Source organism: Polypterus senegalus, chromosome 1 (genome assembly GCF_016835505.1).
Source record: "Polypterus senegalus isolate Bchr_013 chromosome 1, ASM1683550v1, whole genome shotgun sequence".
In the NCBI taxonomy this organism is placed as follows: Eukaryota; Metazoa; Chordata; class Cladistia; order Polypteriformes; family Polypteridae; genus Polypterus; species Polypterus senegalus.
Window position 1 is genome coordinate 160531250 of NC_053154.1, and position 16801 is coordinate 160548050.

A 16801-nucleotide genomic window follows, 5' to 3' on the forward strand; every position below is an offset into this window, starting at 1 on the left:
GAAGGTGTACAGAGATGGCTTCTAATTCTCTATCTGCTTCTCTTTTTTTTTGTTCTTGTAATTTAGTTATAGATATCAACGCATTCCAATTATTTATAGTTCTGTGGTCTTGTTATACAGTATTTTCCCAATGAAGCTGAACATTTTTTTTGGTAAACAAGACTTCACAACAAACTTCACAGATGAATGTTGTTTAGCCAATGATTATTCTAATCTTAAAGCACATAAATCGATGCTTATTTTTGGTGGTCTCTTATCGAAGCTTGCAGTGAATGCTCTCAGCTGGAGTACTGAAGTAACATTTTCGCAGATATCTTGCCTTCTTATATTAAAGTAATATAAATCGATTTCATTGTAAACGCATAGAAGTTTCAATATGTTATTTAAAAAATTGGGAGCTAAAGAAGTGCAATAATTAAAGGAATAGTCCACCTAAAAATGTTATTTTTTTATGTGTTACTTACTGTATGTAATCTCAAATTATCAATGAGAATAGAAATTACAAACTTTCTGATTGAATGGATGTCTACCAGAACCAACATTGGAATACAGCAAACAATAACATCCATGGGAAAAATATCTCACATTACATAATCTACACATCAAGCCATCCAGTTGTATGCTCAGAATAGGCAATATATAAAATATATATAAAATATATATATATATATACTGTATATATATATAAAATATATATATATATATATATATATATATATATATAAATATATATATATATATAAAATATATATATATATATATAAATATATATATATATATATATATAATATATATATATATATATATATATATATATATATATATATATATATATATATATATATATATATATATATATATATATAAAATATTCTTCCGTAGGCTTAGACCCGGAGGTGACGTCAAGATGGCCAACTGGAATCTCCCATGAATGGTCTGCAGGAAAGGGAGAAAAAGAGTCAGTGCACTCTGCCACATTCCAGTCTGATTCAGAATTGCGCTTACTCAAGCCTTTTAGCTGCCTCCCATGCGTATGTGTGTGACTGTACATATATATATATATGTGTTTGGGCCAGTTACCATCTCTGTTGAGTTTGCATGTTCTACCTGGGTCTGTGTAGATAATCTGTAGGCGCTCCACCTTCCTCCCTTTTCCCTATTAATTTATTTAGTTCATTTGTAACTTTAAATTTGCATGTCTGAGTGTCCTTGGTGACTGACACTCCATCGGGGTTGTTGTTGTCTGGCTAATTCTTGATGCTGCAAGAACAGGTTTGAGTTCTCGATCCTCTGCATTTTACAGTCATTTAAGAAGAAGAAAACAGATAAATTCATTGTTTGAAATTTTAAATGTGGGGGACATGGTGCAGCTGAGATCGTAACTTTAATCTAAACCCCAATGGTGTCACTCTCTGTATGCATTCTACATACGCTCATTGCATATGTATGACTTTTTTTTTTACTACAGTTTTCCTAATATAGCCTACAATCATGCACTTCAGGTCAACTGGTGATTCTAAGATGGGCTAACTTGAAGACATTTTTGAATGTAACTTGGTATGGGCACAACTGCTGGTGCTCACACTCGGTAACAGAATTAGGTGGCTGACCAACACAAATTCTGATTTGTTTTTTATTTAGTTATGTTATTTCTTTATCTATATATTCATGCTTGCTTTGATTAAAAGTTTTCCTAGGAGCAGACATATTTGCCAAATGTGTTTTGAGGAAGTTTGTAGCTGAATGTCATCTGGTTTATTGTCAGTGTTACATTATTTTCTAGATACTTTTTGTATTCTTTTTAGGGTCATTGGCAACTGGCATAGGTGTGTTGTTCCTTCCTAACAGTGGATGCTACAGAAAATGAATGGATGAGAGGGTGAACATTTACTCAACAAAAAGCAAGCCTGAAATTTGCATATAGTACTTCCTGGAAAGAAAATTCTAACAGGTTGCCATGGCTGTCTAGATTGCAGAAACTCTTCCTTTGTTGTTGATGTTTCTCAAACTATTTATAGAATGCTCTCTGTAAAGTGGACTGCAGCATATAAAGGAAGGTACAAGTAAAGCATGATTGGGCTCAACAGAAGTACTCTATTTTCAAGGCATTTTGAGGAGAGCTGCTGCTTACAAAATGTGCATCACTTGATCTGGCCATGTTAGTTATAGAACTGGGGACATCCTGACCAAGCGATGTAGGTCATCAGAAGAAGTCATAATTGTTTAAAGCAAGTCTGTGTTTTAGTTCAAGCATTTATAAACAGAACGGACGGAAACTGTAATGAATGCTGCAAAGTACCATCTGCTTTTTGTCTGCTTGTGTACAAACTGGCTGTCTTTTTTTTGGTTATGAAGGCAAAAATAAAATTTTGTTTGTGTGAGTGGACCTCCCCTGTGGAGACACACATGGATTCCCCGAGTGGTCTTTGCCAGCAAGGGATGAAAGAAGGCAATAAAATACTCTCTCCACACCTTTCATGTTCAGTCTTGAAATTCAGTCTGTGTGAAAGTCATAAGAGAATAAAAGAATTCCTTTAAACAGAAGCTGTAAATGTGACTTTTAGTTACATGTGGACCTTTATCAAATAAAGTCTTTTTCTTATTGAGTGGAGTGGTGGCTCTGAGGCTAGAGATCTACACCGGAATCGGAAGGTTGCCGGTTCGAATTCTGCAACTGCCAGAAGTGACTCTACTCTGTTGTGCCCCTTGAACAAAGCCCATAACCTGCAATTGCTTCATTCTGTGTATGACCTTAATCTGCAAACAGGTCCTCCAATTTGCAGGGAAAACTTGGAGGTTGGTGGCAGGATTGGCACTCCAGCCACCATAAAAATCTTTGCACTGTTCCAGTGTGGTGCTGAGGTGTTATCTGCTGCACTCAGATCCTAATTCAGTTGATTCATCATGTGAAGGGTACAGTGCATCCCCCCAGTCTCTCTCTTACTGAATATTATCTCAAGGCACTCTGTATAGAGTTCATGTGAGAGTAACAATTGAAATGACAACACTCATAAAGTGATCACATTGTACATCAAGGTGACTTTTTCTGACATGCCAACTAGGGCGAGACCTGTTTCCCCTTGATTGTGTCCTTGTAGTACGTGTTTGCAGTTTTTTAAGAGGCAACATAAAAACATGTGTATGTTTGCCTCTCACTCTATCACACCACATATTTTCACTTAATCTGAGCCATATGCATGACATTGTTTTTTTTTTTTTTTTTTTTCAGGAAGAATGTTCCTTGTCTTTAACAGTTAGCATTTGGTACAGTTGAGGATGCAGATGGGCAGATTAAGAGTTGTCTCAGATCTGATCTTTGTAAAGATTTTTTTTAATTTTTTCGCCACAGATTTTCCTCAAATCGTCTCCCAGAACAAGGGTATTTCCATATGTATTTGTTAAGAAAACTGATATTACCTTTTTTATATTGAATCAAGATGTGAGCACATGGTAATGATAAAAGTTTGCCATGGCTGTCTAGATAGCTGAACAGAAACCCTTCCTTTGTTGTTGATGTTTCTCAAACTATTTATAGTCATTAACACACAAGAACTCTCAAAGGCGTCTTAGTATTGAGTCTTTAGATGTGTGCTTCACGAGCAACACAGCTACATAGTTTAAGGCTGTTTGCCCTGTTATTAATCTCCATCCCGTTAACACAGATGGGCCCACCTAATGTTGCAAACATATGCATTATTAGGGCCTGGAGCTGTAAGTGTAAAGTTATGGTCATCGAAAAAAGAATAAAATAAAATATAACCAAGATGTTGGCTGTAAAAGTACAAACTCTGATTTTAATTAACCTACAAAAATTGTGGTCAGAACATCTGTGCTTTTAAACAGCTGTTGCCTTCTGCCTTTTAAAGCAAATGCTTGACTGGTCATATGCCGGACATTGCTCAATTATATTCCGGAAAATTTTTTCTTCCCTTACATTTCAAATTTATACCTTATTTTTTATGTATTGGTGCATATAAATGTATGTTTTGCCAGTGTAATAAAACAGCAGATTTTAAGAAGGAAAACAACAATTGCTGAATCATATGGATGATAGACAATATATCATTAATTGGTCACAAATTATGCTGTTTTAAGGGGTGGGGAGACTAGCTTGCATCATGGGGTTTCCAGAAACAGATGATTTGAGCAGGTGTTGGTTGAATCAGAATTGTTAAGGTTAAATGGATGACCACTGGGTGCGACTAATTGTGCACCTGCAAAAGTTCACACGCCTCTGCTAATCATCTGGAGCAAAATATCTTCTTATAGTGTGGCAAATGGCCGAGTGAAATATGCCTGGTGAAATCCGACTTTGGGAACACGAGGACACTTGAACAGCACAATGCATTCTTTGTTTATGAAACTTAATTCGGCAAAAACAGCTGCATTTAATGTTATATAAAATCGTTGATCTTCTCACACTCTATGACTTTCAGTGTCTCTATCCAAATTTCTAATGCTGTAAATTGAAGATGTGTAGTGTATTTGAAAATGAGCATTTTGAAGAAAAAATGGTAAATTCTACACATCCAAGAAAATAATATAAAACAGACTTTGAGTATTAATACTGATTTTGTCAAGAGCTAGAGCAAGTCCATATGTCAAATTCAATTCAGCTTACCTGATGCACCATGGACATTGAGAACTGGATGAGACATTTTAGTGCACATGGTGCATCAGGTAAGACTTCAAGAGCTTCTGTTAAAAAGCCAAATTTCTCCCTATCTACCTACCTACCTCTGTTTTGTTGAGAAATCTATCTGAAGTATATATAATACACTCCTGTAAGCTCCAATTAACCAAACACAGAAGCTGTTTGGGATATGTGAGGAAAGACTCACTGCAGAAAAGTTCAATCAGAGGAGTCACCATAACCTGTACGTCTTTAACAAGGACAACACCAGAGGAACCTGGAGAAGATGCACAAAGTCCATGACTCATTGCCACAAGGCTATCTTTATTTGAATTCAAGTAGGTTCTCTATTCCTCCTTTAATTTCAATTTGGGTTACAGGAGTCAGAGCATCTTTCAGAGCAGATAACAACAACAACAACATTTATTTATATAGCACATTTTCATACAAACAGTAGCTCAAAGTGCTTTACATATTAAAGAATAGAAAATTGAAAGACACAATTATAAAACAAAATAAATCAACATTAACATCTAAGATCTCCTTAGCAAAAAAACTGTTATTTTAAAGGTAAATGGTATTGTATTTTTTTATTGGTATTTTAATGTACATAGTTTATAAAGAGTTTACTTACAATCCATTTTTTTCAGTAGCTGTGTTTTGGTAAACTGAATTCACTCTTAACCCCACGCTACATACGTTTGAGAGGGTTGAAAAAGATGGTTCTTGTGCAGAGGTGCCACAGATAAAAGCTTCTCTGTCTTAAAATACTTCCTTCATTGGTTCCATATTCTGATTGAGTGAAGCACTATTGGGTTGTTAGTATATTGGCAATGACTTGTACTTATTGGGTTACAAAGCAAGGAATTTAAAGGACTGCTGCAGGATTTTATTTCTATTGCGGACCAAGCCTAGGTATGTTCATCTATTTGTGTCAATGTCCAGGTTTTTAAAGCTTGTATATTTGCTGCCCGGTAATAAAATTGAAAGGTAGGTAGGGCCTAACTCTTAATAGATGCATTTATGTGATCAGATGCTCTCCAGTGTATCATGCACAGCCTTATTGACTAATGCCAGGCTCCACAGAGCATCTTTTAAGTTTTTGTGTAAATGAATGTGTTACAAAATAAAAGCTAAAAGCAAGCCGTTTTTGACATTTGATGTGCATCAACATGTTTATTTCTAAACACGATCAAATGGTAAAGCACCATCATAATGTTAATGTCAAAGTGCATTAACGTTTGTAATTATAATGAAAGGCAACATACACAGTAAAACATAATGGATTTGTCAGTCATGAAGAACACAGCATTAGTGTATTCATCTTACGTTTGTAGACTTACAGAGCAATAGATGTGTGCTAGTATGGACTGTGCGCTTTAAAAATGAAAGATAAGCTAATGTTTCCACAGCTAAGTAACTAGCTTTGTAATATTTTGTACATTTCTTGGTCATTGGTACCTAGGCAGCACGTTTATCTTAAGCCAGGAGAAGTCTTCATTGAGATGGACAAAACCCAGGTGCAGATGGCCCAGCAGCATTCCCACATCCTGACCTTAGTGTTAAGCCAGCTTCCAGCACTGAGCCTTTTCACAACATTTTACACTTCACTGTTTACTTTGGACATTCTGATGTTGTTTAGTAAGAAGCAAAAAGAGGATGGGTGGCCAGCTGGTCTTAGACTACCCAAGTTTTAGGACAAAATTATATCACCCTGGAGGGTTTCTTTTCCTTCATTTCATTTTGCTCTTCTCTCTTTCTGTCTTTGCAATCATTTTTTTTCAATTTCCTCATTGGTAGTTTCTGTTATTTTCTTATTTCTCTGTTACTGTGTCTCTCTCTGAGTCAGTCTGAATGTTGCTGTCCATGTCAGCTTAATGTCCATTTTCAAACCGACCCTTCGGGTGATTGTGAATCAGTGCGTGAGTGAGTCTTGAAATGGATTGGTACACCATCAACCGTTTTTTTAATTATACCAGCCCTAGCTCCACATAATTGAATAAGTGAGTATGGAAAATGTAAAAAGAAAATATGTGATAATTTAAGTCATAGTCTGCATCTTTTCATTTTCAAGGGATTCCACTTTTTTGTCAGAAGTCTGCTGATTCGGTCACTCAAGATACCTCTTCTTGAAAACCCACAGATGCATTTTAGGATGCAAAGTACCACTTGGGGGTTGGGGACTAACTGCAAAAGTCATTTGGAATCCTAAATGATTTATCACCCTTCATTTGAAGAAACTTGGCTACTGTGGCCTCCTGAGACGTGAAATGACTTTTGCAGCTTCAGGCGTCTCTCTTGGAATGACTACATAGGGACCTACTGGAACGGTAGTCAGGACCACAGTGTGTTTCCTGAGAAGGCCATTTAGTAAAAGAGACATAAAGCCATCAGCCCTGCATTCCTTAAGTCAGTGTAGCCACTTCTGCAAATGTTCTGATATGCCAGGATCTCAGGATTCTTAGGCCAAGAGAGAGACAGATAGACGGAACTGAATTTGTACCAAGTGGGAAATGTAGATGGCACTGTCAGCATCTTGCCAGGGTACCAAAAATAGTGAAGTATATTAAACCAGATGTTTGTAAGTTGCCTAGGATAAAGCCATCTACTAATAAAAAATAATGATGATGAATATTACTCTTTAGCTTTAGCTTTAGCATGAGCCACTTATTTGATGCTTGTACCAGATCCATGATGAGACTTTCTGCATGCTTTTGTTGTGACCTTTGTGGCAAATGTAAATCAAACTTTCGCAACTGGCTAAACAACTTTGATCTGCAGGACAAACCTTTTCGTAAACCTCAAGTGAAAACAAAGCCATTTTTATTAGATCATACTCTCTCTTTTATAAGCAAAAGAAGAAACTGATCATTTTAACAGAAACAAGGAATATTTTTTCAAACTCTTTTTAGTAAAAAGTTTCATAGACCTTAGGGAGAAGTATACTACAATGTCAAAAGTATGTGGACACCACTCCAGATTACTGAATTCAGGTGTTTCAGCTGCACCCTCTCTTAACAGGCACATAAAATCAAGTGCATAGCCACGTAATCTCAAATTGGCAGTAAAATGGGTTGTACTGAAGAGTTTGGTCATTTTAAATATGCCAGTGTCAAAGAATGCCAATGTTGTCACTTGTCAGTACATGAAATTTCTATACTGCTAGATCTGTCCCATTCTAGTGCAAGTTCTTTTATTGTGAAGTGGCAATGTCTAGGAGCAACAGTAGCATAGCCATGATGTGGTAAACCATGCAAACTCACAGAGCAGGCCTGCTGAGTGCTGATGTACATCCAAACAGGCTCTGGAAGCAGCATCAGCACAAATAACATGCATTTGGAGCTTCCTGAAATGGGTTTACATGTCCGAGCAGCTGCACACAAGCCTAAGATCACCATGTACAGTGCCAAACATCAGCTAAAGTGGTGCAAAGCATGTCGCCATTGGACTCTGAAGCCGTAGAAAAGTTGTCTCTGGAGTGACGAATCACGCTCAGTTGTTTGGCAGTGGGATTGATGACCCTGGGGTTGACAGATGCCAGGAGAACTCCACCTTCTGCACTGCATAGTTCCGACTGTAAAGTTTGATGAAGGACGCAAAATGATCTAGTTCTCTTTTTCTGGATCTGGGCTAGGCCGTTCGGTCCCACTGAATGGTACTGTTAATACAACAGCATACATTAGTAATTTTAGACAAGTGTGTGCCACTGTGTACAATGTGAGGCCCATATTAATGAGCATGGTTTTGAAATAGTATGTCCAACAAGCACATATAGGTGTAATGGTCAGGTATCCATAAAGTTTTGGCCGTATAATGTATTTCTAAATGTTCAGCAGTATTATGGTGTCACCTTATAGTGGTGCATAGCACAATGCCATACCTAATGTTTAAATAACATGGGTGCACCATACAAAATGACAAAATTTAAAGAAGGTGAAGTCCCCTTTTCTTAAAATGGACAGTAGATTAGTAAGAACAACTATTTATTTTTACCATTTTGTTACTTTCAAACTCATTGTTCAATCTTTGAATTCTTATTCTCTCAAACGTCCAGTATGCTTCATTTTCCCCATTTTGGCTTTTGAGTCTGATGGAATAAAAAACAAAAACAATTTGTGTGTTCACGTACACTCATGGGATTCTTTTTGCCAATACTTGTATATGAGAACAGTGAATGCATTTGCCAGTTCTTCAACAGTGGAAAGAATTAAATCCAATCCTGACTACCTAATGAGGCTGCCTGAAATTCTAACTGGCAATGGGTGTTGCATACAGTCATAAAGAATAGCGGATGTTTTATCCACTTGAGCTGATGACAGAAGCTGCCTCTAGTCCAGAGCAGTGCTTTACTCGAAATCCTGATAGATGGTTCAAGCATGATATATTTTTTAGATAGTTCTTCCTTAATGAATTAGCTTTTTAAACCACACATTATTGCAGTATGTGGTGGGTTGGCACCCTGCCCAGGATTGGTTCCTGCCTTGTGCCCTGTGTTGGCTGGGATTGGCCCCAGCAGACCCCTGTGACCCTGTGTTCGGATGCAGCGGGTTGGAAGATGGATGGATGGATGGATGGATGGATTATTGCAGTAACCTTTAAACCACACATTATTACAGTCCCCTGCTTTCAGTAGAGCTATAACAATTAATTAGACTGACAGTATTGTGCGTCTTCTAGTGATGGAGGACAAGGTTCAGATGTTCTTTTGCTTCACAGACCTTTCAGGGTTATTTTAAAATTTTAAAGTTTCATCATATGATATTAAATATTTCTTTAAATGTATTACTATAATTACATATGCCAGTCAAATAGAACTTTCCGTGAAGCTTGTTCATTTTAACCTACAATAATGAAATTGCTTATAATTAAAGTCTGCATGATGTGGTTCTAAAACCCATCTATGTGTGACTTTTCAGCATATAATAACATTTCTGGAAATAAACATTGATGCTGTTTGTGGGTGATTTAGAGATCGAAAAAAAAGCTGAAGCTTGTACATAGTTTTTCACAATTTAATTAAGAAAAGTACATGATTCATGATAATAAAAATGCATAAAAATAATAACACTACAAAAAAAGGAACCCATCTTTGTTGTTTTAACTGCAAATTTACATCAAGTAATGTACCAAACATACATCATACATTCATTTATTCCTTAATTCTTTTTGTGAGCCCTCCTATATAATCACAAGTTTGTTGGGTAATAGAGCCAAATCAGACCCACCCCTAACACACACACACACACACACACACACACTCAAGTGGAAGAACAACATGGAAATTTATTGTAAAATTGTAATTATTGAAAGGAGAAGCAGGGGCTTATCTCAGTAGTTTTAGGTATAAGGCAGGAGAAAGCTCTGGGTGGGTTTCACTCAAAAGCCAGGATTCATTGAGCATCAAGGTCAGGTCAGGTTATGCTGGGATAGAAAAGAAGAACAGTAGGAAAAGAGAACTGTGATTTATATAGTCTGCTGTTTCAGCAAAATTTTGAAACAGAAAAAAAATGCTTCTCATGAAAGCCAGTGAATGACTAAAAAATAGATTAAAACTAAAGTATTCAGCTGAACAGGATGGCCTTCATAAATTTGTTAGCATTCTTCCCCTATGAAAGAATGATGAAAATACCATTAAGGAAGACTAAAACAATTTATATATATCATGCTAAAGAAAGAAAATATTTTTTGACAGGAACTCATTCACACAATTCAAAACCTCAACCACTGATTTAAAACTTATAAAGAATTTCATTGTACTCCCTATGCTTTTATACTTAAGTTAGTTGTGATTATTTTATGAGTTATAGCAGATTGAGTCTTAAAAGTAAAATTGGTCGACAATCATGAGTAGATCATCTTTGGAAGTTTAATGACAGTTAGGTGGAATGCTTATGATATCCTTGTACTAAATTACTTTGAGAGGACTTCAGCCATTTTTGAATGGGGAGCCTAAAGGAAATTGTAAAATAAAGCTCATTTTATAGTCATTTCTCTGAGTTTCTATATGTTCCTGCTATGGTTGGCAAAGATAAGATTAACGTAAGCAAATCAGTCTGTTTATGTTGAATGTGTGTTTGCAGATAGATCTACTTTGTTGATGATGTAACACTAGTAGGTTTTTCATACCCATTGTAAGGACTGCCATGGCCAAAAGTGTGATGTAGCGACTTACGAAATCCTACTTTGGATCTAAAGTCTTCTGGTTGAATTCCTGCCTTTTATGTAATTCCATGTATTAAAAGCAACAGCCTCTTGACATTCTATATAGCACATCTTTGTGTTTTATAGACTTTAAAATGTTGATATTTTGAGTCTAGCAGTCAAATGACCGCAAGATATGCCTTAAATGTCCTCATCAACATTTCCATCCTGTTTTCCTGGTGAGGTTTGTGGTAACAACATGCTGAGCTGGGCTGACACGGCCATTCTATCGCCACCAATTTCCTCTAGCCTTTCCTGGAGAATACCTAGATTTGGCACTTTAGGACGGTCTAGATGTAATTCTTTTAGTCTATCCAAGGTCTGCCCCTTGTTCTTCTCATAGCAGGCCATACCCAATTCACCCCGTAAGAGAGAGGACATCTCAACTACATGCCTGCACTGCCCTAGCTGATTCTTCTCCATCCACGGTAATTGCAGTCCATGGTCCTCCCATATTAACCATCCTCCTCACCCTGTCACAGAGGCAGAGCCCAGCAACCCTGCGCAGGATCCTTATTTTAGCTTCTTTTACTCAGATTAGTGCTTTCAGTCACTACCCCAGAGCTCATGACCCTAGAGAAGGATGGAAGTGTTGACTGATTGGTAAATTGAAAGGTTCATTTGTGAACTTCGCTCCAGCTTTACCACCATGGTGTAGTACAACGGTGTTCCCTGAACCAATCCATCCTTCACCATAATTGTCTCCTCCACCATCTCTTGTAAATGAGCATGATATGCTTGAACTCTTCTATTTGGGACAGCTACTCATCTGTTACATGCAGGGATTGTGACACGCTTTTCTGGGAGAGGACCATGACGTCAGATTTGGAGGTGCATATTCTCATCCCAAATCTGCATTGCACTAGTAGAGAACTCTTCTAGTTTAAACCTAAGATCATAATCTGATGAGGCCAAAATTAGACATTAGCCCATTGGTTTACATCCAGCTGTGTACAGTACAAACCCTAGCTGTCCCTTGATAGCTTCTACATGAATATCATAAAGAGAAAAGATATGATGTGCCTTTGGTAAAGTCTAACACTGACATTTGAAGGTTTTGACTTAATCTCAAGTGTGTGAAAACAATTTTTGTTCAAAAAATAAAGGCGTTCAATGTCATGCAGTGGGGGGATGCAGAACCACATACTTCTTTATCACCTTCAAAGAGATATACCATTGGAGTATGTGGTCATAAACCTAAGTGTGAAACTTCTTTGCTCCAGTAACTGTCTTTTTTCTCCTGGACGTGCCATCTACTCATAGTTTTACTTATCATATTTATCCCTTAGTAAACTTTTTAACTAGATCTGGATTATAGACTGGAAATGATTGGCTTAATTCTTGAAGGACAGGCTGATGGTTGATGTAGGCCGTGTTTCATTCAAGAAGTCATCTTATTACTATGCCTGATGAATATAACCCTATGTAGTCAATTCTTATGCCAAAGTTTTGGACCAGACTCCTGTGTCATCTTTTACTTGAATACAGTGTTTTAGCCTACCAGGGGCTGTGCATCTTGAAGCCATGAGACAGAGGTGGGGTATGTTGTGCATACAATACAACTGCATATTAGGTACTGTATTTGAAGCAGTTATCTATGGCACTAAGTACTTTTCCTGGCTAAATGGACTATACTGTATCTTGTTTAAAATGCCTTTTGATTTTTGCCTGTTCTGAAAATGCTTCTAGTTTCTTTAATAAAGTGCATTTCATTTTATCTTAAATAGTAGTGACAGATTTGCTGTTAAATTCCATTGAACGTAAGTAGAATATTCTGACTGCATTATTGAGAGAGTGAGTCAGGGAGCAAACTATGACAGAGAGATGGAGAAAGAGAAGACTAGAGAACAATACACATTCAACTTAAAATGATACCAATTCCATTAATCAGTTTCTGTAGTACATTTCTGCCATTCCAGTGCTGTGGTTGAACTTGACTCACACTTAATGATGCCATTTATAAATGAATTGGAAGACAACACATGCTGCATCGCATTTGCCTGGTCACAGGCACTAGCTGATCACCTTTACTGAACAAACTCCTACATCCAGCTATGGTTAATTACAGGAATGATGCTTAAAAGTGAAAATTGTAGGATTTTATTTTTTTTTAATATGTGGAAGGCTTATGAAATTATTTATAGTGTAAATTTTTAGATGGACTGTCGTGTTAAGGTTTTCTCATAGCTAGTGTGACATCTAGTCAATATATTGATGAAATCTCAGTAATGTGTGTGTGTGTATAATTGTATATATTTCAGACTATTTTAATTAAAATATAATTAAAAAAGCAAATACAAAGCAGTACATTTTGTAATGTGACAATATATAAATAATAATAAAATGGTGTGTAAAGATTAGTAATTAAATGTGTCACAAAGTCCATGTATGTGTTTTTATATATCCCTTTATGTATTTATTTATTTCCACAACAGCACCTACAACAAGAAGTAAGCCTTGAATTTTTAAAGTGTCACTTTCACACATAAAAGTTACGAGGGTGGTGCTCTGTTTTTTAAATGCTTCATCGTCTTTCAGGATTTGAGTAAATAGTTGGGAGAATGATTGTAGATTTTCAGCCAACAAGTGCAACATTTATAGCTCCGGATGCAGACTTCTCAGAGGGCAATGACTTCAGAGCTTCCCGAGTATGCATTTTGCACAGTAATTCTGTAACATCTTGCATATCTCATGTCCACCATTGACTCCTCCACGGTCCTAAGTGTAGTCACTCGCAGATGCATGCTGGTTACTGCTCCTTACTTGCCTTGAGAATCCTGTGACTCATCACTGTGTTGCTCCAGTCTGCAATGACTAAAGGTGGGTCATTTAGAAAAAAACAACCTTTCACTAAGTCTTTGTATCTTGATGGGCAAAAGTGACAGTTTAAATCTCAAGGTTTACACATCTTTGAAATAAGTGTGTCAAATAATTTAAATAAATGATTAAATTATTAAAGAAATGTATAAATAAATAAGGCAACAAAGTAGGTACATTTTACGACCTATTTAATTGTTTATGTTTCATTTTCCTATTAAATTATTGTCACATTAGACATTATATTTATTTGTATACTTATATTTATTAAAATATAGTCTGAAATATTCTTCCATATATGATATGTCATATATGTATATGTACTGTATGTTTATGTGTATGTGTATATTTGCACATACTATATGTACATTATATTTGATTGAACATTAACAGTAATTCAATACTGAATTAATTATTGTCCTTTTTTATTGCATGGTACTTTCACGTAGGATGTGATTTATCTAAATATACTTTATGTTCTTATAAAATATTACCAGATACCTGGGGTAAAATTTTGTAATGTGGAAGTAAATAATTGCAGGCATTTTTCCTTTGTGCTTCAGAGCCTTTAAAAGGTGACATTTTATCATCCTGTACAGCGAAATACTGAATTAAAAGCTATGGTCGAGCCTCATTTCAGCTGTATTATAGGCCAAAGACCAGATACTGCATCTACGGAGCCCTTTCTTTGATTTGGTAGTTCACCACATAAAAACATTCTACCAATGTTGGAACAGATTTTTGGGAAGGATCTTGATGTTTTCAATTTTTGCTTATTCTTCCCGGTTTTCAACATTTTCTCTGCTGTTATTTTTCATCCATCTCTGGCATGGTTTTGTAATATATGGCACTGAAGTGTCTTTTTTGTAGCTTTCTGGGGGTACCTCTGGACTTGGACAAGAGAATGTTTCAGTAAAGAAATCCACATAGGAATTTCTGACCGTTTACTATTACTAAAGAGTGGGCATTTCTGATACAGTTATTCAGATTAGTAAGGTTACTCATTGTTCCTGTTGACTTTTCCCCAGTGAAAGTTTATTATTTATGTGTTAATGGAGGCCATGCTGATGCCTCCTTATTGTGTGAACCCTTTGGAATGTTTTGCCAATGTTCACTGTCAGGCAGTTGCTATGTTTTGAATGGCTCTGACTGTGTGCCCTCCAACTGCCACGCCCCAGTGTGATGCAAAATCCTCACAGGGATCCCCAGAAATAACTAAACTTTATAGGAGGAACTAACACTTAATTCAACAGTTTATTAAATGATCAAGAAAAAAGAGAAATTGTTGAATTTTTTCCTGATATTAAATTGAAACAAGTGGATGAAAAGATAAAAAACATCAAACCGCACCAACATTAGAAGTAAAGGAATTGAAACCTTTTACATTCTTAATGATCACCCAGTTAGCACTGAAAAAGTACTTGAATGTGTGTATGAATATTTTTTATAGATCTCACCTTTTTCAGAAACCGCAATATTTCTGGGAAATTTTAGATTTGTTTACCAGGTAAAAAGTACTTTTGTAGCCATTATGGAATCCAAATGCCTCTTTCCATCTACTGAACTATTGTCATTTGTCATCATTTGAATGTAAATAATGGGAGTAGAAATTTTTAAACTCCTTCTAAAACCCATCAGTTAATTGATAATAACCATCTCTTGCCTTGTGGCATATTTTTAAAAAGTAAATTGTGTTTGACCTGCCCTACAGGCAAAATCGATTATGCATGCAGTGTGGGTTTCTTGTAGCAGCAACGAGTTAAATGTGAGTGTCAACTTTTGCAGGTCAGGCCACATTTGTGGGTCAGGGTTACACAAACAAACCATTATTGCTGCACCGGGACTTGCTGTTCTTCGAAGATACGGTGAATTGAAGTTAAGCCCTAGTGTAAGGAGGAATTTTCGGAAATGCTTTCCCCTGATGGCCATCCTTTGTAAACAAGGCTGTTTGATAAATGTGAGAGTCATGTTAAGATCTTGAGTCACTTGAAACCAGGAGAGCAGCTGGTTCAACCAGAATATGATGTACTTTGAGTTTTTTTAAATTTTCACTGTTGATGATTTGCTCCACAACAAACTATTTTTTCATTCCTCTTTTTTAAATGCAGCATTGTAATCTTTAATACCTTTCTCAGATCTGCTTGTTTGTGTTTTCACTTTGCAGGGCCTGCAGAAGTTCCTATGATGTCTCCTAATGGCTCCATTCCACCAATCCATGTTCCTCCAGGGTACATTTCACAGGTGAGTAGAAATTATACTTTCCATCATAGTGACATGTTTATGGGCCAGTTTTTCCAATAGAAGTTTAGGTTGTGTCCATGTTACATGAGATTAATACATACTTATGGTCTTGATGAGCTGAGGCTCATATATGTGATATTGGATGAGTTTTCCCTGCACCTCATCTGAAACTAATGAGAGGGTGGGGTGGGTTGGGGGCCTTACTCTAAAAAATGTGCAGTTAGATATTCCAATATGCCTTTTGAGAACAGGGAGATGCATCTGTTGTATGCTTCTTTCTTTTAGTACACAAATGTCGTACAGGCACATAAATTCAGTGAGTTAGAGGTAGAAAATGCACCGGCATCCTTCTGATTTAGTTCAGTTCTTCAGTTCAGATCAGGTCACACCATCTATCTAAATATAAAGGTAGTTCAGCTACCTAGAACCCCTTTGAGACATTCAAGCTTTCCCTGTACCTTACCTGTACATGCCTGGGTCAAGGGAACAAAAAAAAAGTCGACATGTAGGACACAAATTGTCACTGTGCCTCACTATATGTATGGCTCTCATATTACTGATCATTTTGCAGAATGTTGTTTTCTTAGTTTAGCTGTTTCATAAGTGTCTAGAAGTCTGAGGAATTTTGAAATAAAGGAGCCTCTCACCATCTAAGCCATGGAAAAAAAATCCTTAAGCCCACTTACCACCTAACACAGCATTATTGCTCTGACAGAGGTGACATTGGGTACTTGGGATACAAGTTATGGAAGTTGCCCTTAGTCTGGCATTCTGCAGTCATAACAATGCTGTAATATTAGATGTCTTATCCTTGGTGCTTCATATTGGGCAGTTTTTCAATTTCTGATTTTTAAATCTTCTTTGTGAACTGTGTACATTGTGTAAAATAGTAAATAATTAAATGAAATT

At 36.5% G+C, this 16801-nt stretch overlaps 1 protein-coding gene across 3 annotated transcripts in view; it reads left to right on the forward strand.

Moving 5' to 3' along the window:
• fndc3ba (fibronectin type III domain containing 3Ba) overlaps positions 1-16801 on the forward strand; it is a 528549-nt gene that overhangs the window by 266852 nt on the left and 244896 nt on the right. For all 3 annotated transcript variants that reach the window (XM_039761474.1, XM_039761483.1, XM_039761492.1), the window contains one exon: positions 15816-15892. In XM_039761474.1, coding sequence (XP_039617408.1) covers positions 15816-15892 — 77 coding nt within the window. The remainder of the gene's footprint in view (positions 1-15815; positions 15893-16801) is intronic.